Here is a 25,502-nt window from a genome sequence, read left to right on the forward strand (position 1 = left end):
CCACTGGTCACATAGACACTCCGCCTGGTAATAACTTAGCTACCGGGTCTCTTAGAGTGTAGGAGAAACTGCAAAATTATGTACCAATGTGCACATTAAATAATTTCACAGAAAATATATTTGGACAAATCTGCCCGTGCGAGGTCAAAGTGTCACCTCTGTCCTCAGACCTTCTTGGCCAGACGTGCACTGCAAAACCACGTCCGAGTTGTGCATGAAAACCAGAGGAATTATCCATGCACATTTTGTGACAAGAGATTCTCCATCTCATCGCATTTGAAGAGTCACGTGGAGGCGAAACATGCCACGAATAAAGAAGTGAAAACCCATTCCTGCGACAAATGCGAGTACAAGACACACTCGAAACTAAACTTGGTCAAGCACAACTTTCGCCACAATTCAGCGAGGCATGGATGCTACTTCTGTGATAAAAAATTTTTCGTTTTCCCCGAATTGACAAGACATTTTCGAATTCAAACTTTAGAAAAGTAATAATACCTAAATGTACGTGAGTAATGAGCGCGTCAATAATTTGCGAAATTGTATTTGTAACAAATTTGCGACACTTATCAAAATTTATTTTTTTACAAAAGTAGCGTCATTTTAATTACAAACTTATGTCGTAAGTGGACACAATTGGTTAGTTGATTATTATTTCCTGCATTTATCAATAATTAAATAATAATCATGTATTCTGCAGTCCGTATTTGTAAATAAAATAATTTTAAATACATTTTAAAATTTGGTCCAGTAACATACATAGTAAAATTTGCCGGACAAGGAAAATCACATTTTTTAAATGCATTATATGTAAAGCAAAATGTTACGAACGAAATGTAACAATGTGGGGTGAAACAGATTAACCCTCAAAGACCACGCCATGATCTCGAGGGGGGTGGTCTGATGGGCTCAAAAAGTTGCTAGGATCCCACACTGGGGTCACAATTCTGCAAACCGATCTAGATTATGTATACATGTACATGCTTATAGTAAATAACATTTTCACCTCGTGCTTGTGTAACGAATATGGTTGAATTGTAATGGGAAGGGAGGATGATGTGAAATTGATATGTTCCCTCTTATATGTACTTATGACCCTATTCGCGACCTAATTCTAACTTCCTGGGGGGAAGTTATCCCGACTTTTCGGTGAAGAGCAGTTAAATGATAACGGCAACACAAAGGGGGGTTCTCTTAAATAACTAATATTTATTTAAAGCTGGAATATGAATCATTTTACACGCTATAAAAATATCTAAAGAAGAACCCTAAAATAAAGATGTTGCTCATAAGGAGGTATTAGACTGAATGTCTTTCCAAAAAGAGGAAAAGAAGGAGGAAAAAAAAGCTGAGACGAGAGCAAGGTTGCCTCGTTCTTCCCGAGTGGGAGAAAGATCTTCCGGCTATTGCCAGATGGCAGAAGGGATAGATTTCTCCCCGGGTGGGTCGGATTGAGACCCGTATCACTGGTGTGATCAGCACCAGTGGTACGGGTTACACTTGAATCATTCTGCGTGTTACACTCCTACATATGTATGAAAAAGGTTCAAAACTAAGGGTATAATTTATGTTTGCACTCATGGTGAAGGGTTATTTTTAACCAGGAATTTGTCAAATTTCCATTCCTTGCTATGGTTGAAAAATGCAACCATTTCCTCACCAACATTAATTTGACATGTTGACTTACTCCTAAACAACATCGGCATAAGTAACGATTTAGCAATCCAACACAACACGTGGTAAGAAAAGATATTTATGTAGCATGGATAACTAAACGGTATAAAGTCTATTTTTGTTAAAATAAATATCATTCTCGTTGAAAACGTGGTCGAATCCTTTAAACATGTCTAAATTGTTGTTGTAAAATTGGTGACATATTGAACTTATCTAACAATGCGATGGTGTTAAGTGTAACCCTCCGATTTGATTGAAATTTCGAAATTATGTGATCCATGTCAATATAACCATAGCTTCTTCTGGCAGTTTGTGCGATGGTCAGAATTTGTCAAAATATTTGAGGGCAAAGTTGAAAAATGTACAATTTTTAGCACGGGAAGAGAATGGAAGTTGAGCTTGCTTCCTTCGCCTGGTAAAAATCACCCGTTTTTCAACTTTGACCTCAAATATTTTGGCAAATTCTGACCATCGCACAAACTGCCAGTTTGAAACTGCCAGAAGAAACTATGGTAATATTGACATGGATCACATAATTTCGAAATTTCAAATCGGAGGGTTACACTTAACACCATCGCATTCTAAGTCAATTTTTTCTTTTAGATGAAAAATTAAATTTCTTTCAAAAAATAAATTTTACGGGAACACGTCCTCAACAAATATCGAATCCACATGGATCTGCAGCCAGGAAAGAAATGGGACTCTTCAAAGTGCTCAAAATCGTTTAAAACTGGTAACGGCTTGACTCAACACATCCTTACGCACGGTCCGGATGCCAACGTCAAATGCGAAGTGAGGGTGTACATAAATTTCATTAATTTTACAGTCTACATTCCTTTACTTCGTGTGTAGATTTGCGGCACAATTTCCAAAAACAGACACGCCTTAGCCTCCCACACGTGGTACGTTCACAGCAACCGGAACCGACCATGTTGTCCCACTTGTAATCGGGTGTTTCCCAGTTCGACCAAGTTACGTCTCCATATTGACACCGTCCACAGCACGAAGGAACGACCCCGTTTCCCATGCACGTTTCCCGGCTGTGAGAAAACCTACCTCGACAAGAATCACATTGCGAAACACGTGCATAAAGAACACGCCAAAAATCCGGTCAGATTTCAGTGCACACTTTGCGGAAAAGAATTCAAAACCAGGGCTAATCTTAAGCAACACATTTCCACCCACACGACAATTGTGCCACTTGTGGGAGGAGTTTCGCCCACAGAGGGACCATGAAATGTCACGAGGTAAGCACGTTATAGTAAGAACTAAGTCATACATATATTAACACCATGTTGATTATGTAATTGTACAGATGACACATTTAGAAAAATCATCCCGGGACATGTTAAAGTGTGACGTCTGCCCTCAGACCTTCTTGAGTAGGGCTAATCTACAACGCCACATCCAGGTTGTCCATCAAAATCGGAGGAATTATCCGTGCTCATTTTGTAACTTGAGGTCCTCCAGCTCATCACATTTGAAGAGTCACGTGGAGGCGAAGCACGTGACGAATAAAGAACCGATCCATTCTTGCGACAAATGCGAGTATAAGAGTTACTCGAAAGTCAATTTGGCCATTCATAAAAGGCGTCACAGTGCAGCGAGGCATGGATGCTACTTCTGTGGGAAAAAATTCATCGTTTTCCAACAATTGGTGCTACATTTTAGAATTCATACTTTAGAATCGTTGAAGAACTTGTGTGTCTAATGGGAAGTTCAATAATTTGTGAGACTTTTATAAATTTGCGTGATTACCTGTGAGCATCTACCAGATTATTAACAATGCTATGGAACCAAACTGTGAAGTAATGTTGAACTAAATACCTGAAAATTGCATCTGAAATCGGAAAAAGGTGAGATCCATGAGGTTTTCTTATTTAAATGCAATTCAATTTTTTTCTTATTTAAATGCTTATCGAGAAATGAGCATGCACGTACTTATGCGAGTCCACCAGATTTTTTGCAGTGTAAATGTATAATCTCACTAAATATGGATATGTAAATAGTGTAATAAAACTTCTCCGTCCAGCTTCGTCGAGCCCGACCAAGAATATATATGTTCTTTGAGCTTGTTGAACTTCACCATCCTGCATGCATTCTTTTAACACAAGTCTGGCATATTTTACACCGAATCCTTGCATTATTTAGTATCAAATTTTCCCATGGACTATTTAAATTTGAAAAATGTAAATTCGAGCGGATTACTTTAAATGAGTATCATCAGATGGACAGACATTACATCACTGCTATGTAAATCCTGGATACGGCTACAAACTAAATGTGACCTTGCTTATTCATTCCTTCATCTGCTCGCACATCTGGAATGAACATTTGGTTAATTATTTAATTCATGCTTACTTTTACATATCTGTCTCAACTCACAAGCTCAATACTCCTTTCCATCATTAATTTCCCTATTTTCGAGAGAAATTTGCGAATAAAATGCAGACAAAAGTAGCCGTTGTTACAGGAGCTAATAAGGGTATATCTTCAATTAAGGAATTCATTACGTTCATTTCGTAAGCAAATAAAAACAAGGTTGGCAATTTTACAAAAAAATGGCTTGCAACTTCATTTGCCAACTTCAAGTCCAGTACATACATATTTAATTTGCAATTCTTTTTTCGAAATTAAGTTACAATGCGAACATGCGAACTCGTAATGAATATCCCCAATATAATGTGCAAAATTTTAATCTGTCACAAAAAAAAATTGTTACCGTGTCCTTCGGTATCTTCCAATTCGCAGGAATTGGATTCGGAATTGTGCGAGGTCTCTGCAAAAAATTCGATGGCGACGTTTATCTCACTTCTCGAGATGAAGGGAGAGGTCGAGAGGCTGTCAAAATGCTGGAAATTGTAACACAAAATTACCGCTGAAAATTTAAATTTGACACAATTCCATTTCCAATTTTGTTATAAATTAGGAAGGATTGTCCCCCAAGTTTCATCCCCTCGACGTCACCTGTCCCCAAAGCAGGGCCACATTCATCTCCTTCCTTCAAGCGACGTACGGCGGCGTGGACGTCGTCGTCAACAATGCGGGAATCATAATGAAAAATTGCTGTTCGGACCATGCCCCCGAGGCGGATTCGTGCACTTATGAGGAGGCCGTGGTCACGTGTCGAACCAACTTTTTCGGCACGATGGACTTCACGAATGAAATTACCCCTCTGCTAAGACGGAACGCCAGAGTGGTCAACATTTCGAGTTCTTGTGGTAATAAAAAATTAGGGCTTCTTCTACATCATAAGTTTAATAATAAAAAAAACAGTAGGAGAAATGGGAGAAATATGTAAATGCTCATTTAGAGCGGAAATACATATCAAGAGTTGTGGGGGCATGTTATAAAATAAATTTACAAATCTTATATCCCTCCAATGTTAATTAATCCTTCCCTCACCTATCCCACAATGTCAGGTATAACCAGTATTTAAAAAGCGTGGCAAACTTTAAAGGGTCGTTCATTAAGCATGTGATCCATTATTCATGGCATTTTTACCACTACCCCCTGGTGAATAGGCACCATGTTATAATATCAGTAACATTGGAGGGATAGCAGGCCTTGACCCCTACCCCCTAAAATCGGTCACGTGCTTTCTGTACAGTCCCTTACGAAAAACGGCAGAAGTATTTATCTGATATGAAATCACTCCAAGTGATTTTTTCCTATTTGTTCTATAAGTAACCCTGTGACACATATGTATGTACATCTCTTGTAATTTAAGAAAGTAAAAAATCTCAAATTGCAGGATTTCTAAAGAAAATAAATGGACAAGCTCCTCATTCCTTGGAACTGCAGAAACGGTTCGCAGATCCCAACCTAACCGAAGCCGAGCTGTGTGATCTGGTCAATAATTTCATCGAGTAAGTAAATAAACCGTTACAATGAGGTCAAAATGTAGGTCACCTTTGAATTCTTCATTGAAAAATAGTAAAAAATGATGTGTTACATGTCAAAACTGACACGTGACACTTTTTCGTCACTTTTCGTCACTGTGACGACATCATCGTCACAGGTGACGTCCAATCGCAAAATGACATGAATTTTCGAATTTGTCATTGAAAAATGAAAAATAGTTAAAAATGATGTGTCACATGTCGAAACTGACACGTGACACTTTTTCGTCACTTTTCGTCACTGTGACGACGTCATCGTCACAGGTGACGATGTCACAGTGTCCATCTTCGAACTCGTCCTGTCCCTTGACGTTAGGAGTTCACGTTCAAAATTTTAAGTCTATGTCTTTTAGTTCAAAAGTTATCGGAGCTACGGACAGACGGACATAACGATCTTATAAAGGGCTTTCACCCCTTAATAATTCAGCATTTTGCAATAATAATGCTTTCATAAATAAACCGTCGCAAACGCGCATACGGAAGTAGCTTCAGACTACTTCACTCCAAGCACTCCCACGACATCGCGGGAACACTTGATTTTACTGTATTTCATCTATACATTCAATTTTTTCAAAAATCTCATTTTGCCCCGACCACACCCCCTAGTGACGAGGGGGTGTGGCACAACTCGGGAGCACTTTATTCTACTGTATTTCACCTATGCATTCAATTTTTTCAAAAATCTCATTTTGCCCCGACCACACCCCCTGGGGCCCGGGGGGTGTGGCACAACGGGGGAACTCAAAATTTCACTCCATTTCATCCATAGATTCAATTGCACTAAAAATCTCATTTTGCCCCGACCACACCCCCTGGCGACCGGGGGTGTGGTCCGGTTGCACCCAAAAGTTGATAGGATCCTCCCCCTGGGGTATTATGTATGATGGCGAAAACCGATTTCGATTATCTTTATCCGTTCTCCCGTTATCCTGCTGACAGACAGACGGACAGACAGACAGACAGACAGACAGACAGACAGACAGACAGACAAAGTCTTCACATAAAGTAGCTGAAGCTACTTAATAATAACTCGACGCTTAATTCCATCCCGATTTTTCACAAAATGATAATTCCGACATTGCTATCGTCCAGTTGTGAACAAATAAATTGTCATTCCTAGTCCTTAGTACCGTTCGCAGAAAAACACACACGGTTCGGTATGTACAAGTTCGCAATTAATTTAGGCTGGCAAATTATGTATGTAATTTTCCATCTTTAATTATGGTATATATTTCGCAATTTTTTTGTAAAATTATGGTACGGTAATGAATAGTCTCAGGGATTCAGAACGTGAAAAATATGTGACTTCAGTGCATGAATTTGATGTAATTTTGCAAATTTTTGCATGACCTTCGAAAAAATGTATCTATACATTTTTTCGAAGGTCATGCAAAAATGTATCTATACATTTTGTGCAAATTTTCCGACTAATTTTTAACAATTAATTCTTATGTACATACTGCATGACTCATGCAGCATGAGAGGCAAAAATCTTAAGTAGTTAAGTATTCTTAAGTATGTGTGTTTATTTGGCAGTATGTACATACACGTGTGTAATTTGATGTATGTATGTACATGCAGATCAACAAAGACCAACACGCATTACGCCAACGGATGGTCGCACAGTGCTTATGACGTGACCAAAGTGGCGATCACGTCCTTGACCAGAATCCACCAGAAGAAATTCGACACCGAGAGACCAGACGACGACATCCTGGTAAATGCTGTCCATCCCGGATACGTCGATACCGACATGACAAAACACCGGGGACGATTGACCATTGACGAAGGTGCCGATGCCGCCGTTTGGTTGGCCGTGTTGCCCCCAGGGGATCCCTCCTCTCCGAGAGGGGGTTACATGTGGTACGACAGGACCATCGTCGACTGGGTCAATGGTCCGACCCCGTCGACAATTTAGGCGAAAAAATGCGAAAAATTCGCGTGGTTATGCACTTTTCAAATAAAACCAATGTCAAATTTTAATCGGAAAAAAGTAATAAATATGTGACTCTGTTGAAAAAGAATTAAAAAAAAATATTAATTAAATCTTTAGTATTAATTAAGATAGATATATACAAAGATATCGTGTTTTTTCGCCTTCCTACGATATTCGAGCGTTATGGCTTAAAATTTGCGCGCAATATCGAGTAGACCAATAATCCTAAATTATATTAGGGGCGCGCTTAGCCAATTTTAAAGATAAACGCCAAAATGTGCGAATTTTTTAAAAATTACGATGAATAACGTGTAGGTCATGCAAGTACGTGATTCACTTAAGCCCTTAGAAGTTTGTTTCAATTCGTCCCAGCCTCTTACATTACAACCATGAAAATCATCAAGCATGGGTATTGGTTGGGATTTCGCACTTAAATAAACATAACCTTTGTCACACCCGTAGTTGTTAAAATTATATATCGAGCCATGCCATTGTATCCACGTACCTAATTAATTAGAGAAAAGCGAATCCGTTCGGGGTGCATCTTGATGAATGTGGATGTCCCCTCGTAGATATTTACCTCTACACTCCACTGAATTATTAAACATTTGGCGGACCTTTAATCTTACTAAAGTATTCCATAGACTTAACTGGTGAACATGAAATAAACGAGATAAACAAATAGGTATGTTAATACAAATGTCAATGATAAAAAGTATATTTCAATATGTCAAACATGCGACCATCATTTACGCATAGTCTTCTTAACATTCAACGATTGACGTGTTTTCACAGGGAAATCAGAAATTGGATTTTGAAATAGAATGCATGAATTCTGTGGACATAGTTTGTCTACAATATAAGCACTAGCTTTCGGAATGCTTATCAAGTCATTAGGTCTTCACAAATTTGATTAGTTAAAGAAAGAAAGTGTGAGGAATAAATCCGTATGGAAGAAAGAGGATAGGGGGACTTACTTGCCTTCATCCCTCAATCCTTGAATTAACTGAAAGTAAAAATGATCTCGCTGAAAGATATTTTTAGACTGATGGTGATTTTTATTAAACAACTTGGTTTTAAGGTTTTGACAGTACATAGGAGACATTCATACATATGTAATAATATGTGGTCAGAAGTGACCATACAAACTACGCAGAGTTATGCTCAAACGAAGTGTCCCTTCTAATGAGGCATAAAAACAAAAGGACCCTTTTAATCCCTTGTCCTGGGAAAAAGGTTGGAAAATGCTCAGCCCTCATAAAAGTCGACAAACTTAAAAATTGATAAATATGGAAAACTTTGTTAACATGCATATTTTAACATTAACCACTTCGCCCCTATAACGACTATGTGGCGTATTTGATCTTTACACCGGATACGACTATGTGGCGTAAGTTCCCTTGGCTCCGGAATACGACGATGTGTCGTATTGACCCTTGACAACGGGTACGACTATGTGGCGTATTTTCCGTTCACGCCGGCATACGACTATGTGTCGTATCCAGAAAAAAATTAGGTCATTGCTCTTCCAAGTATAGCAAAGAAATAGTTTTGAGTCAACAACACGCCCTTTGGGCGGAAAGATGAATTGCCTCTTCGCAATCAATGTTATAAAGGGAGGTGAAAACAATTTATAGCCAAGTGGCTATTTCTAGCCAACACGCCCAGTTTTGAAAACTGCTGTTGGATGGAATTTTTGTTACCAATTTCAACAGCGCTTTCAGACAAAATTAGAGAAATTGTTTCTCTCGGATTTAGAACGGGCGTTTTTGGCGGGAAAATTAAACCTTAGATGAATTGCATGAAATTAATATTATAGGCTACAAATAATATTGCCACTACGACAAAATTCGTCAAAATTAATTATTACATATCTGGAGCTGGTGAAATCTCTTTGGGCGGGAAAATTAAGAGATTGCCTGGAATTAATAGCAATTAATTTTCCTTAGAATTGAGTTATATACACCAAATGCGCTAAAGTCGATTTTGAACAGTTGATGCTATAATTATAGCCTGTATATTGTATGTCAAGAATTGAAAGCAATATTTGCGAAGTTAAATTTTCCCGCCCAAATCTACTTCTGGGGCGCTTGAGGCGCGATAATCGATTTTTGCGAATTTATGTACTATTATGCAAGTGTTACTCCATGTCTGTCTAACTATCCATGGGATTACAATCATTTTCAAAATGCGGCGGGTTGGCTATTTTCGGCTATAAATATTAGTGGTTCACAAAAACGCAAAGATGCAAATTACGGCTCAATATCCGTGCCAAAATGGTTATTCGCATCAACTTTCATAAAAAAGTGTCCAGAATAATTCAGGTGGGAACACCATTTTTTAATTGATCTCCCAGTAATTAACGTCATGCAGTTGGTGAAAATTGCGGGGTCAAGGGAAGTAAAAATTCGTGGTTGCTAGGGGTGAAAGGTATGAAAATATGCGTCTCTCAGGGGTGAAGTGGTTAATCCTTGAATCCTTGAGTCCTCAACAATCTCTCATTCGCAATATTATTAAGCTCTGTGTTTTATAGAGCGCTTTGGATATCAGGAATGCACAAAAACGCTCTAATTTTTTACACAGACCAAACTTTCTTGCCCAATTTCCAAATCAAAAATTGTCTATGTTTACCATGATATCAAATATATTTATATTTTATCAGGGAGCCTAAATAAGTATCCGTGAAGCTTTGGTAAGGATTTCTGGATTAATTTACAAATTAATAGATTATCTGTAATCTTGTTATCTGTATAATTATACAGCATTACAACATAAACTCTAAGTTATTATTTTTTAAATTTCTATCACATCCGGTGACTCCCCCCATCATAGCACGACTATAATTACTTAAGTATTATATATGTAGATAACCCAGACGTGTATATTTTTCAATACTCTGAAACAGCGGGGCACCAAGAGCTCCACAAGTTGAGGTCATGTTATTTTGCATGTCCCACTCGTTCATGTTTATAGACACGACAATTAAATTATTCAACTCTAAGAAACAATTCATACACAAACATTTTTAAGTTCTTTCTATCTAGACTTTATATCCACTGGCGTTAACTACATAACTGCACGAAATCATTTGTAGAACAAATATCACACACGCAACCAACGCCTATCATTGTCGCAAATATTCGGCATTGCCGATATCCATGTTAACTACGAAGACTGGTTCATATATGGAAGTTGAAGTTTCTTGGTGAAGATTTGATAAATGCTCATTGCCAAACAGCGACATAAGTACACAATAAAACCGTTGGGTATCCTCGCCGCCAGTTTTCACAGAGGGTGACGCTGTTCTGAGAACACATATATCATCAATCGCCAAAACTTGATTGCCATAATGGGACTATCACAGTCCCATTATGGCCATTAAGGCCATTGTTTCCGTCTTATCATTTTTGATATCACCATGTTGCCAGCTCGCCCTAGCGTTAACAAACTTTAACCACAATCCGAAATGCTTACTAATGACAACGTTAGCACGTGAAGTCCAAGTATCAAACTCGAACACCACTGATCTACAATATCAATACGACATCCACTTATCGTTCGCTCATCAGAACGGACTAGTCGTGAAACACTTAGATTACAAGGATTCTAAAACTCGACCCGTTTGGAAGATATGTTGCATTGAAATCGTCATTTTTTATGATGGTGGGAGTATTGGCTGGTTCTATGATGACGACACCATTTGGGGTCATGGAAGTAATACCGTAGTATACATGGCATTCTCGTCACATAGCTTAAAGTTCTGGAAAACACATCATTACCAGAATTTCTTGCATTTCTCAGGCCCAATCTTTTTAGTAATAGTTGATTCTGAACAAAACATTAATTGGGGCAAGGTACTCTACCCCGCAAGTAATTATGGTCAAGAAAAGTGGAAATCCTTTAAGGATAGTACCGGGCAACTGCCCGACAAGTTTCCGACGGGCGATTCTTTGATGAAATCTAGGCGATTACTTGACTACAACCAACAAATGTTTAGATTGCCTGTGTACTCGGGTTGGTTGAAAAGGTTGACAACAGTTGATTGTGAAAATCATCGCTACTTTTTATCTATCGGAAGCCTTTGTTCTGTACCATATGGACCGATTCAAGTATTAATGAAGAGTCTAAATTTTACGTTTTCCTTAGTCGGGTAAAAATTTTTTATTCTTTAAACTAAATACCTATATTACATTTCCGCTTTCATACATGCTTATGTGTAAATGTATCATGAATGTGTCATGTTAATATTTTAGTAATCAGACCAACCAACGTTCAGAATATTGGATTCAAGTGGAGGAAGTGAAATTTAAACCAGGACAGAAATTTTACCACGAAACAAATATGGATTTTTATATTGTCTATTGTCAGAAAAAGCCGATCCTATTGTCATTAAAGATTTCAAAGTTTTTTACCATTATGGATCCGTGGACTTGGATGGCGTGCATTGTACTCTCGCTGTTTTTGGGGCTTGCAAAACTAGGCGGATTTTCAGATATAGCTGTAACGGTCCTTCGGGTGCCTGTACTGGGTAGCGGGTAAGATTCACAAATGCGACAACTGCCAATCGCAATCACATGTTAAGGCACAACCTTCTAAATTGTTGATTTCAACCTAGCATTAATTATCAAATGTTTCTTTCTGAATAAATCCATAACTGTAATTCCATTACACTAGGAGGACCATCACATCTTTTGGGCTGCTCTGCATTGTGGTAATGGTTGCTATTAGCTCGTCTTATGACGCCATTATTACAACAGATATAACAAGGCCTCCTGAGAAATATGTGGTTACGAATATTCGTGAATTTTTCGCCGAATTCGGTTTCAAATTGTACTCATTCAAAGACAGAAATTGGACACTATGCCGGCTATCGATTTTAATGAATATTTCAGATTTTGAAAATTGCAACGTTTATATTTGGAGCGGAGGTATGCTAACCATATTTTATCGTTCGTTTCGTTTCAATCTGGACTTCTAAGTATGCTTTTTTTAGAACTCCCTGAGAAAGTGTACAACCATCGTCATCCTCATTCTGATAAGGTTATATTGGCGGACCAGGTCGGTTTTCTAACAAATAATTTTGGCGTGCAAAAAACATTTGTTCTAAAGACAAAATACTTTAAAGTTACTTGTAATGCGGTCAAAGAAATATTTTATCGTGGCACCCTAGCTTGGCGGTTTAGTTATTTTGGATCCGAAGGATTATACCATAATTTACAGTGGATAGGTTCCGGTGGAATTTTTCGGTTGTATACAGGGCTTTGGAAATTTCTTAGCGAATATGGCGTTCGACATCACCCTGCTGAAATACCTAAGAGTAATTTGGGGTTGGAAAATCTTTTAGTTGGCTTTCAACTATACCTGATTTTTGATGGCCTCGCAGTTCTCAGTTTTTTTTCAAGAAATCGCTTTCCACAAGCTTCTACTTTACCCTAGGGTAAATTTTACCCTGCTAAAATTGAGATTTCAGTTATATCAAGCGGGTGCTCGGATATGTTCTGTATTGGTTAAACCGAAAAATATGTATCAAGTGGTCTCTACCAAGTTAAAAAAAATGATGTGCTGGGTCAATTTTATTTTCCGTGCTTACTTATTTAAGTTGCTACATTGAGTTTAAATTAGTCAAATACCACATAACAGAAAATGCTAAGATTCTTTGATTTCTGAGACGAATGCAAATTAAGGGATTATGTACCCCGATGATGAGCCTGTAACCTATAGCTGTTAATCAATTTATCTCATTATTTTCATTTAGCCACGCTATATAACCTACACACTAAAGTTACGCACTGTTAGAAATCAATAAATAACTTTTGTATTTCTATGAATGAAAGCGTCCGTGACTTTGAGTCTTAATGAGCGCTTGTGTTTCGCCCTTCAATATCATTACTAAAAATGACCTCATTGTTTTTACTTATCAGGATAAATTTATAAAAAATACATTTCATTTAATTAGTATTAAATTACCATGCGTATGTACATATTTGGAACAAATATGTATGCATGATAAACGCGGCCTGGTTGACAGTGACGCATATCGTACCCTGACTAAATCTCCACGTTCGCCTCACTTAAGACGAGCCACACCACTTGACTGATTCAGCGCGAATTCCTCCCATTCGTTTATATAATCCAATCCACAAAAACCCGGGGTTGTGAACTCTACAGTCAGTCCAAGAAATATGTGTAGCAAACCCCACGCAAGCTAAATAAAGTTGGATATAGCTTTGGTGCGCATTATCAAATCAAAATGAAATTTTGTACGCATTTGACAAGTATAATGTAGTACTCCGTGAGGATACTCTTTTATTGATTTAAATTAGGTCAAAAGAGTTTTCAAATAATTTGTTGGAAAACTTGCAAAATTACTGTTCTATTGTTTGGATCTTTTACTTCCCGCCTGCAATGCTTGCAGTCACGTGATGGTCGTGCAGACAGATCATTATATAGCATCCACTTTTTACAAGTACCAAGAATTTACACACTAAAATTCATGATAATAAGATATACGAAAATAATTTTGGAATCATTTTAAGACCCATAAATTTTCGGATGAAAACACAACATGTCATGTCTGCACGACCACGTGACTGCAAGCATTGCAGGCGGGAAATAAAAGATCCAAACAATAGAACAGTAACCCAGAAAAGGTATTGGAACCCTTTAAATTAAAAAATTGTACAGTAAATAAACTTTATAATTTTGTTTCGAAAAACTGTTTCAACTAATATGTAGTACCTCCCCTCGATGCAATTTCAGCATAAATGAGGAGGGAGCGGGTCTAGAGAATCACAAATTTTTTGTTACGTAATTTATGGTCGACCGCATGAAACTAATCGCTGTCGCTGTCATCGTTGCCGTCGCTGCCGTAATAATCCCACCTTTTGTCCTTGAACATCTTAAACTTGTGCCTCGACATATTATTCGTCGCCATGAAAGCGAGTAACCTTTCCACCGTTGCTGTCTTCAACTGTAAACAAAGAAATGACAATCTCATCTCAACGCTCTTAAAAATAACGTGGCCCTATTGAAAAGTAGATGCACTCAGAATTCTATATTAAATAAACTATACTAAATCCAGAGTAACGTTCACTTTATAAAGAATAAAGTGTATTCCAGATTTGGTCTAGTTTACTTAATAGAAAAATCAGAGTGCATTTTCATTTCAAAAGGCAACATTACCCTTAGGAGTGAACAATTAAGTGTAAATAATTAGCTTTAAGTTATGAATTAATTGAATCTACATATGTACATAACTCACATAAAGATTTGAAATTGTGACCCTTTCTAATCCAGCCATCGGTTCTCGCAATTTCTTAAACAGATCCATTTCATCCTCTGTCAAATCACTTGTCGTATTTATCCCCCTGCCCCCCATAAGCTGGAAGGTTTTAACCCCTGAAATTTAAGCAATTTAATTAATTACTTCATTAATTGTTACCATCTAGGTATGAACTTTTATCGACCGGTATACATAATTTTATGATCTCCTTACTCTTAAGCAATTCCTCCGCATCGAATAGAATTTTGAAAAAATCCGTAACAATTCCCGTTACCAAGCTGGCACCCCCAAATTTAAATGTTTCAACCCACCCCAAGCCCCACACGCTTTTAGAACCACGTCCAACTTCATCTCGTTTTCGCCCCCGTGAAAACCCGTCTCGTTATCCGTATCCACCTTTAAACTTTCCAAGTTCGGAAAAACCTTCGCCAATCCCTCCAAAAGTGTGGGGTCATCCACCTCCAAAAGCACGAGGTTCTTTACTCTTCGAAATATTTTATTCGCGTTGCAAATATTCTGCAACTCGTCCTGCATACGACTCGACTTTCTGTTTGTTTTCCCGATAAAAATCGCTTCCAGTTCGGGCATAATTTCGAGAATGTCTTTTACCGGTAAAATATCGAGCATTTCATCTCGAAATGTTCGTAGTTTCGGCATTTTTCCGAGAAGTTGGAATCCAATGGGGTTGTCCATTTCGAAATCGAGGTACTCAAAAAAAATACAGACGGAAACTTAGCTCAACCAGGGTTTCCCTTACTTGATTCAGCATTCTACCAAGTTCCGAAAATGTGGCGGGTGTTAGACTGATGTCATCCGGAGTGATGCCATCTATCACGACTTCAAGGGTGTCAATGCACTTTGAATTTGCAAAATCTGGATGGAATCCCCACGGAAGCGTGAGATCCTTTAAGTTTGGGGCGGCGTTGACGACCAGTTGAGCAAGACAGGGAAGCAGTGGGATCACAAGTTTTGAATTTAGCGCGAACAAGGTCAAACCTGTGCAAGAAAAATATTTATTCATTCAAAATTCATTCAAGTTTAAAAGTGAAAAAAATAGTTGTTCATTATGAATTTATTCGAAATTCGAAAATAAATAATATTCACATATTCATTCATTATTCATTCTTTTCATCTCAAATTTAGCTTATTAATTAGTTTGATTTCTCAAAATCCCCAGTATATTCAGCATACAGTGAAAAGTGAGTAATGAATAAAACTACTTCTTCCTAATGAAGACTTCATTACAAATATTCACGAATATGAAATACATAAGGATTTAATTCATATGCATGCTTTCAATACTTTTGAAAAAATTATTCGTTCATACTTCATGAATGTATGAAATTTGAATGAATAATTTATTCATGCTCTATTAAACAAATGCATGTGAACAGGTATAAAGATGGTCAAACCAGGTTTTTCCACGAGTTGCTGGACCTCGGCAGCAATTACGTTCTGATTCGTTGCCGTCTTAAATTTGCACGTGATCCGAAGTTCTTTTAAATTGGGGCAGAAATTTTGCAAAACTTGATGCACTGATTTCAAACCGTTTTCTTGATCTATAGAAATTTCCAAAATTTGCACCACCTCGTTAAATCTGTCACACGCATACATTAATTTGGACGCGAATGGGTACAGCGACGCGGCAGAATGGAGACACGTGGCGCTAATCCGTTTCGCGATTCGCGCATCTATTGTGAAACTCGTGTCGAAAAATGGCACGGCGTCGGTGTCTTGTTCGGTAACCCAGTGATAGTGGTTCAATCGTAACCCGATTTTAGGAATTGGGAGCGAGAGGATGATTTCATTCCAAAATTGACACACGAGTCGGCAAGATCGCAAAGGGGCGCGGTGCTGCTTGAATATTTCTGCTAAATCTGGAAATTTTGGGATAAAAATGTTAAGATTCAGAAAATTAAAGATTTTTTTTAGTAATTATGAAATTATTTTGAGCTTACAATTGGATTATTCATGGCGATCTGTTGCACATTTCTGCTCATGGTAGGAGATTCCATTCCATGAAGTTGTTCTATTCATAATTTCATATAATTTTAGAAAACTGTGTTAAAAATTATTACCGGGCAGGAGTAACAATTCTACCCACATGGTGACATTATGTGCCAGTTAAATATGTAGTAATGCTATGGTTGTGAAAAATTTGCATACCACTCAGCAACAAACTACTACCATTCCGGTAGGAAATTATTACCAAATTAATGAAGATGATGGTGAGTAAATGTGACTCAATATACCGTATTTTTGACAGTGTACTTGTAGATATTTGCAATTTGTGCAATGGCAATAATGCAAATAAATATGTACATACTTACCTTACAAAACTCTTCAGACAGAATATTTAGGTTTTGTGTGTTTGGTATGCAGTTATTATTTTTCTATGATTTAAATTAAATAACTTAAGAAGAAGCGTGTGAAATATTTATTTACTTTTTTTACTGGCCAGATGCTGCGTCAGCTTCGTGGTATCCATGGTAACAGTGTGATTGATGCATATTTTTTTGTTAGAAATGGTTATTTACTTGTAAATACATACATATGTGCAGTTACTCGCTAAAATTGTCAGCGCATAAAAATTCAGAATGCAGCAGTGGTGAAAATTTTGTACAGATACAAGTTTACGATTTATAAACTTTGGTATTCATAATTTGCTTGAATATTGAATACAAAATGTTGGTCATGCGAAAAACTTGCTTGCCATGTCCTAATCGAATGCTTCCCAGTAGGCAATTCGAGGGTCGAAATCGCAGCGATACCAGCGAATTTAGGGCGACTTCGCTGCAGAGAAAAGTCGCTTCGACTTCGACGCCGACTCCACGTAGAATTCTGTACGACTTCGTAGCGAAAGATGCAACACCGAAATACATACGAAATTTCGCTACGAAGTCGTAGAAGTAAACTCGTTGCTCCTTCGAGTAGAGAATAAGCTCGTCGAATTCGTAGCGAATTCTCAGAGAATTCCGAGCAAAAATCGAACCAAGTATTTCAGCTGCGACTTCTGAGCGAATTCGCACCGACTTCTCTCCGCCTCCTGCCACAGCATAATTATATGTGGTAGTCTGGTTTCAACCTTCATTATGAGCACACGTGATCATCGCCCTGAGCATCTGCTGAGTAAAAGATCTCAACGACGAATAATTTCTAACAAAATTAATAATTTCTTTAAAAGCCTGCAAACTGGAAGTGAAGAAATTAATAATCCATGTAACGTGCAAGTACATATTAATTCAGAATTAGGACAAGATAGTGAAGTGACGAGTGATTTGGAATTATTGGGCGCCGGTTCACCGAATCAGTCCATTCAAATTTTTGAAAACGTCAGCTCTCCAGATAACAATTTAAGTGACTTTACACCCTGCATTCCAATCGAGGACAAAAATTATTTATTAGAAATCAGGAAGTGGGTTGTAAGTAATAACATTACTAGAAACGCTACTTCGGAATTATTAGAAATTTTAAAATCTCATGAGTGTTTTAAAAATTTTCCTAAGGATGCAAGGACATTGCTAGAGACACCCAAAGTTACAAATACTATTCCTGTGGGGAAAGGTGAATTTTCATATTTCGGTGTAAGTGCAGGATTAATTAAATTTTTGGATTGCAATCCTCTCGTAGCTGAAGTTAATTTGCAAATTAATATAGACGGAATTCCATTATTTAAAAGTTGTAGTAAGCAATTTTGGCCAATATTAGTATCACCCTTTAATACAAATTACGTTTTTGCTGCTGCCATTTTTTGTGGTGACGAAAAACCATCCAATTTAGAAGAATATCTTCATGATTTTATACTTGAACTTAACCAACTATGTGTAGAAGGTTTAAATCACAACGGGAAGAAATACAAGATCAAAATCAAGAATTTTGTTTGTGATGCACCTGCCCGTTCTTTTGTGACTGCAATTAAAAATCACACGGGGTATTATGGGTGTGGCAAATGTGAGACTAAGGGAAGTTACATAAATCATCGCGTAGTGTTTACCAAAACAAATGTAGTTCTGAGAACAAATGAATCTTTTCGCCAACAATCCCAAAGCCGTCATCATCATGCACCTTCACCTTTACTTGAACTGCCTATTGACATGGTCAATGATTTCGTTTTTGAGTACATGCATCTTGTATGCTTAGGCGTCACTAAAAAATTATTAAAATTGTGGACAGACGGCCCAAGGGCACCATACAGGTTACGACATGCAGAAACTGAACAAATCTCGAGCAGATTGGAAAGTATTAAATTAACAAAGGAGTTTGCTCGTAAGCCAAGAACATTGAAGGAACGCGATAGGTATAAAGCGTCGGAATTGAGAACGTTTCTTCTGTACACAGGCCCTGTAGTTTTGAGGGACATTTTACCAGCAAAATTCTACCACAATTTTCTAGTATTGTCTGTAGCAATTAGAATTCTTTTAAAACCACACCAAACAGAATCAAATATTGATTATGCTGGCAACCTCTTGACCTTTTTTGTGGAAAACTTTAAGGAGCTGTACGGACGAGAAAACGTGTCTTACAATGTCCACGGATTAATTCATTTGGCGGCAGATGTCAAACATCACGGATCATTAGATGAATTTAGCGCTTTTCGTTTTGAGAATTACCTGGGGAAAATTAAAAGATTAATTAAAAGTGCAAAATTTCCTCTCCAACAAATTCATAGGAGGCTGACTGAACAAAGTTGTACCCTCGAGCTCTTTGATAATTCAAAAAACATTACTTCTAACACATCCCAACAGTCGAAAGAAATTACATTTAAAAATACCAAAATTTCTGTAAAGTTCCCAAATAATATTGTACTTCTTAAAAGTGAACAAATCTTACTTATTAGCAAAATTGTGACTGAAGTGGATAAAGTTTTTCTCGCCGGAAATATCGTTTCCGCTCCAAAAAATTATTTTCAATATCCTTGCGACTCTAAATACGTTTTAGTTTTCAGAGTGAACTTAAAGAAGGTTGACACTACCGAACTTTTAATCCCTATGTCCGAGGTGTCTCATAAATGTGTTTGTGTTCCCCTCAGTAAAAGTGAGAAATTTGTGCTGTTCCCACTAATTCATTCGGAGGACTGAAAATGGATCAATCAAATTCAACCCATGCCATTGTCCACTTCCCATCTGACAACACAGTAGAAATTGTTCCAATAAATTGGATTAACGACCAGGCAACGCATTGCCAATTTCCACCATCAGGAGAGAAAGGGGTTAAGAAAATAAAAAAGAAAGGCGGTGTGCCATTACCCCATTGGGCCACATATGAAATCACGATACTAAAATACTTTGGTAAGTGGGCCGAAAATGCATCTTTCTTAATTTATATTAGTCGAATTCTCATAATTATATCATTTATAAACATTAAATACGTTTCAGCATCCTACAATGCAGCTGCTGAACAACTTCCAAAGGCAATAACCGGCAACAAGTTAAGCGATTCTGAAATACAGACCGGAACTAGAAGTAAAATGTCGTCGACTACCTTTTCTTCAACCCTACCCGTACCCCCACAAGTAACGACTCATCGTACTGAAATAGTTTCTTCTTTGGAATCAGGAAATGAAAATGGGGAGACGACTTTCGTTCTTCCACCTGAATTTGGTGGCAGCTTAATATTGGTATCGCCAGAGGGACAGGAATACGCACAAAACATCGCAAACACAGAGACAAATAATTCCAATTCGCCTAATTTCATCAATAATGGTATTATTTAATATTGCACATTTTGTATGTTTGTGGCTGCTATACGTTATTCAATTATTGTTATGTTTACATAATATTTTAGAAATCATGAAGGAAATTTTGGTACAAGTTCATCAAATAAAAGTAACTCAAAATGAGCACGGACGAAGGCTGACTAATATCCAGAATTTGTTGAGCAACCGAGACCGCAACCCCCCAGTGAATCCATCATATTCTTTTCCAAGGCAATTTTTCCCCCTAAAAAGTAAGGAAAGCTTGAAAGCTTTGGAGGAAATCTTGAAGGATCCTGCTCCCAAGATAGCATTGGTAATACTCAACCATCTTTTTTTCATTATTACGTCTCCAAAAATTAAAAATATTTAATGTTTTTGCATTACTTGTAGAAAAAATACTTTCTGAATGTGGAGGAAACACTTTGGAAGATTGCTTGGAGCTTATGGCAAAATATTTGTGTTCGGATGAAATGCTATCACAACATAGTTATCATGGACGCAGTGGGAAGACTCCATTTTTAAATCAATATCCCGAACTCAATCAGGTTGTATTTGGTAAGTTCCATTTTAGAACTATGGAATTGTGCACGAGATAAGAAAATATAATTTTGCGATGGTGAATTTTCAGAAGGCCTTTCACAAAATGATAACGCCGTTCCAGTTACCAGGAAGTCTGTCGATGAAGCCTTCCAGAAAATTTTGAAGCGGGGAGCTGATCGATTCGGAAAGAAAGTGTAAGTGGTGAACGAGTTTTATTTAGCAGAAGTGTGATTTACTAACTCCATTATTCTTTTATAGGAAACCTCCCTCCAAGCCGACATCGAACCCCGGAAATATTTCAATCGTTGGGACAGAAGAAACTCAATAAAAATAACAATTATATCTTTCTGATATTTATATTTGTTAATTTGCAATAAATCAAGTTTTCGTATAATTATAATGTGCAACGACAATTATATATTGAGGTAGCATCGAATTCACCTCGAATTCATAACGAAACTCCATCTCGAATTCGCTACGAAGTAGCGAGAAGTCGTTGCGAAATTCGCTGAGAATTCGCTGCTCCTTCCCAAAGAGTCGGCGGTCATGTAGCTGTTGTTTCGACTTCGATTCGATAGAGAGTCGCAACGAGTCGTTGTTCAAGTTTCGCTGCGAAGTCGCACAGAATCGCTGTATTTTTGCCTACTGGGTTATCTTAATGTATATTGAATGCAATCACATTTGCATAAATACATACATGCTGTAAGCAAAATGGTATTGAATCATTACTGAAAGGAGTTCGTACGTATCTGCATTCACCTGCACTTTAATACCGTGTAGTAAAGGGGAATTCGGTTACCGATTGTTGTCGAAATAAGAACTCAACACTTAGAAGCAAACTATTACTAATCCGGTAGAAAGTTATTAACAGTCAATACCAGCACGGTACATATGCATATGTGACTTCATCACATTTTCAACAGTGTACATAAATACATCTCTTAATAGTAGGTGCTTGAAGTTTGTGAAACACTCAATACTTGCATTTAATTAATTATTCAAGAGTAGAAAAAAATATTTATGCAACGTTTATTTGCGTCATGTACCGAGTAGAGTTTCATAAAAATCCTACTCGCAAATCACATCCCAAATTAGACCCGAGTTTCCGCTTAATCATCATCTTCATCAAGTTAGAATAAAACATTACACTCTTAGAAATCTTGTAAAGTAGCATAATAGCTATTGATTTCTCGGTATTATGCTACCACTTGAGATTAAAATTATACCGGTCCATAAAATTTTACTACCGATACGGCAAAGCTTCTCTTTCGGGTTATCACTACACGGTATTATTTACCAATGCCATACTCTGTTAGAGGCATACATATAAATACCGCTTGGTAATATTTCAATGCTGGATTTCTAAGAGTGTACCTGAGAAATGAGTCTTTTAGGAATTATCCCAATCTGGCTTTGTCTCACCTTGTCTTTGCTGCTCACAAGAAGAAAATTCTAACTCGTACCATTCACACAATAAAATATAGCAGATAAGAACAATTGCCACGGCACCCGAATTATCAAAATGACCCCCGAAACTTGCTGCTGTGGGTGCTGCACTGTGGCCAAGGGAACCCTGATCATTGGAATTTGTAACGTTGTCCGTACTTATTTATTACCACGCGTCCATTAATAACTATTGTTCAAATAAAAAAATGTGACTCTAGAAATTATGAAAGGTTACCTGGCGGGATTAATTATCCCTCACAAAAATTTATTTCGGTACTATAATTAAAAGTTGCTCAGATACTCAGTTCTTAAAATTAAAATAGGTGCCAGGTAACCTTGTAGAAAAATTTGGCTCAGCCATGGCCACACTTTTTCTTATATGACCAATAATTAAATATTAACTATTTGTACTCTAAAAAAATTACAGATTGGAGGAATTTTCGTCGTTATCGGCTCTGTAGTTCCAGTTGCTTTAAGGATTTACATATCCCTGTGCCAACCTGACCTAACAAATTATCCATATGGTCTGAGAGGTTCGGTTTAATTAACCCAATTCTTAATTAACCAACATAAAAATTAAGTATACTTGGTAAAATTTATGTTACATAATAAACCGTAGTAACGTTAGAAGTAGCTCACCCTGTAATACATAATTACCTTGCACCTTTGGACCTTTGATGCAAAATTATAGTATGTAGTTCAACAAAATAGATCAATAATTTGTATGCAATTATGCATCAATGGTGCAGAAAAACGAGGAAGACGGCGAAGTATTTTGCACCACTGTTGGAGATTAATCGCAAGGGACTGTAAGAATTTGTGTCAAAATTATATACTCCCTTCTCCCGGCTATTCTGTACCATTGGTGCGTTTTGCATCAATTAACCCAATTGTTTCCCATCATTTTGTGTTACCGATTGTCAGATACCAACGGTGCTATTAATTTATTAAAAAATGGACCTGGTCCATTCTAGTTAGCATCAATTGATGCTCACCCAATTGTTTCGCATCAGCTTGGATAGCCAACTGTTCAATACGAACGGTGCAACCTATTCCAAAATTGTAGTGCTTTCCTGATCCATTTGTACAATTAATTCGCACAAATTGCGCCACGGATTGTTCGATACCAATCGTGCGTCTACTTCATTCTATAATGGTCAAGGGGATTATTAATTAGCATCAATTGATGCAAAAAACTCGTGAACACACAGACAGACGGACGGACGGACGGACAAGAGGAATTCAATAGCTCCCGTGCTACGCATTGCATTATTGGTGCGTTTTGCGTCGCTGCCTCCAATTATTTCGCATCATTTTGTGTTCCCGATTGTTAGATATCAATGGTCCTATTAACTTGTTAAAAAATTTGATTCGGTTTGTTTAGTACTAATGGTGCGCCTAACGTATCCAATAATGGTCAAGGGGCTGTTTAATTAGCATCAATTGATGCAAAAAGGTCGTTAACAGACGGACGGACGGACGGACGGACAAGAGGAATTCAATAGCTCCTGTGCTACGCAGGGTGAGCTAATAATGGAGGTATTCATATTCCTTCATATCCTTACTATCGTCGTAAAATAGTTTACGAACATGAAACAAGGGGTCAAGTTCCGTAAAAGCCGCAACTTTAGTAATACGATTTTTTATGACAAAATCCCACGACGCTTACAAAATTTCGTAACCTTCGTAACTTATTTTACGATACGAACAATGCCAAGGATGCGAAGGAATAATGAATACCCTTATGGACCGTTAATAAATTGTGTAACGCGAGAGGGGGTGTCTAAGGTTCCAATAATATCGTGGCAACATATGTGCCACATGTTAAAGGAGGGAGGGGGAGGGGTCTAGAAAATCGGGATTTTTGCATTACATAATTAACGAACGGCCCCTCTTTATTTGCAGAATATAACACCGCCGACACTATCATAGTTTTGGCCCAATTGTTTTTCGCTTTGTTACATCTTATCGTTTCTTCGCTTATGGTACATGGCTGGCGCACAGTACGTTTTTAATGCATAATGACTGAGTTAATTAATCTTATCCAACCGTGTAAATTAATTATCGCTTTAATTTGTGTATTTAACAGCGTAATCACCGTTTAATTATGCCCTGGATCATCTGGAGTTATGTTGCCCTGGTTCTTCTATCTGCAAGAGTGATATTCCTCTTCTTGGACTTATTAGGTGATGGCTATCTTGCGGCTGGGATTTTTAGTCTGGCAATTTCACCGCTTTATTTCTTGCTTCAAGGATATTTTGTCTTTGTTGTGAAACGATTCGTGGATCAGTTGAAAATGAAAATTTCTTACTAATTCAGACGATTTGTTTCCTGTAAAAATTATATTAAAGGTTTAACGGTTTTAACAGGTGTCAGTACCCCTAGATAAGGGTACATCTTCCTCAGTATTATATATTAAGGAAAAGTTTACAAATTATTAAGAGGAATAGATAAATGAATACAGGGTGGTTTAAATAAAATGGCTCGCTACAATAGAAAATTTGAGCCTGTTTCAAAAATTGAACACAATTTTTGCTCAGAATTAGATACTTCCATGAAATTATACAAATTCATTTTTAAAAAAACCTTTATGCAATTGCCAAAAAATTATCGTTTTTAAAATTTTTGAAAACTCAGAAATAGCATAAAAATATCAAATTTTAAAAATTTCTCCCCATTTGAAGGTCACGATTTTTGCAAAGTTTACCCCAAAGTTTTTTTTTCTTCGTAAATTATTTTACGCTGCGTAGGAACAATGAATATTATGTAAATATTATTTAATTTAGTATGTAAATATGAGGGTGGAAAGATTTTCCGCCGATACTGTACATATGTACCAACTGTAGCACTTAAAAACGGAAATATACCACAAACTAAATAGATTTCATTACGCAAATTTTAATTAATTATGCAGGCACTTGACCCCATGTCTTATTTGGTAAAACCATGTAAGAGAAATGTCGTAAATTTGACACCTATGCAACAATTATGCTCTAAAGACATTGGTCTCAGAATTAATTCTGTTCG

The 25,502-nt window shown here is 37.3% G+C and overlaps 3 protein-coding genes across 3 annotated transcripts; all 3 read left to right on the forward strand.

Moving 5' to 3' along the window:
- The first annotated feature begins 4,039 nt into the window (after positions 1-4,039).
- Positions 4,040-7,600, forward strand: LOC110855694 (carbonyl reductase [NADPH] 1). The gene is made up of 5 exons (XM_022104104.2): positions 4,040-4,159; positions 4,426-4,535; positions 4,604-4,895; positions 5,429-5,543; positions 7,158-7,600. The coding sequence occupies exons 1-5, from the start codon at positions 4,120-4,122 to the stop codon at positions 7,492-7,494; spliced, it is 894 nt and encodes a 297-aa protein (XP_021959796.1). The 5' UTR covers positions 4,040-4,119; the 3' UTR covers positions 7,495-7,600.
- A 9,246-nt stretch (positions 7,601-16,846) lies between these two features.
- On the forward strand, positions 16,847-20,895 carry LOC118437501. The gene is made up of 4 exons (XM_035856533.1): positions 16,847-20,082; positions 20,170-20,496; positions 20,579-20,834; positions 20,880-20,895. Exons 1-4 carry the CDS (start codon positions 19,875-19,877, stop codon positions 20,893-20,895), a joined length of 807 nt encoding a protein of 268 aa, XP_035712426.1. The 5' UTR covers positions 16,847-19,874.
- A 1,582-nt stretch (positions 20,896-22,477) lies between these two features.
- On the forward strand, positions 22,478-25,071 carry LOC118437463. Its single transcript, XM_035856481.1, has 4 exons — positions 22,478-22,626; positions 22,903-23,008; positions 24,381-24,478; positions 24,565-25,071. The coding sequence occupies exons 1-4, from the start codon at positions 22,552-22,554 to the stop codon at positions 24,787-24,789; spliced, it is 504 nt and encodes a 167-aa protein (XP_035712374.1). The 5' UTR covers positions 22,478-22,551; the 3' UTR covers positions 24,790-25,071.
- The last annotated feature ends 431 nt before the right edge of the window (positions 25,072-25,502 follow it).

The sequence above is a fragment of the Folsomia candida genome, unplaced genomic scaffold (assembly GCF_002217175.1).
Source record: "Folsomia candida strain VU population unplaced genomic scaffold, ASM221717v1 Fcan01_Sc013, whole genome shotgun sequence".
NCBI lineage: Eukaryota > Metazoa > Arthropoda > Collembola > Entomobryomorpha > Isotomidae > Folsomia > Folsomia candida.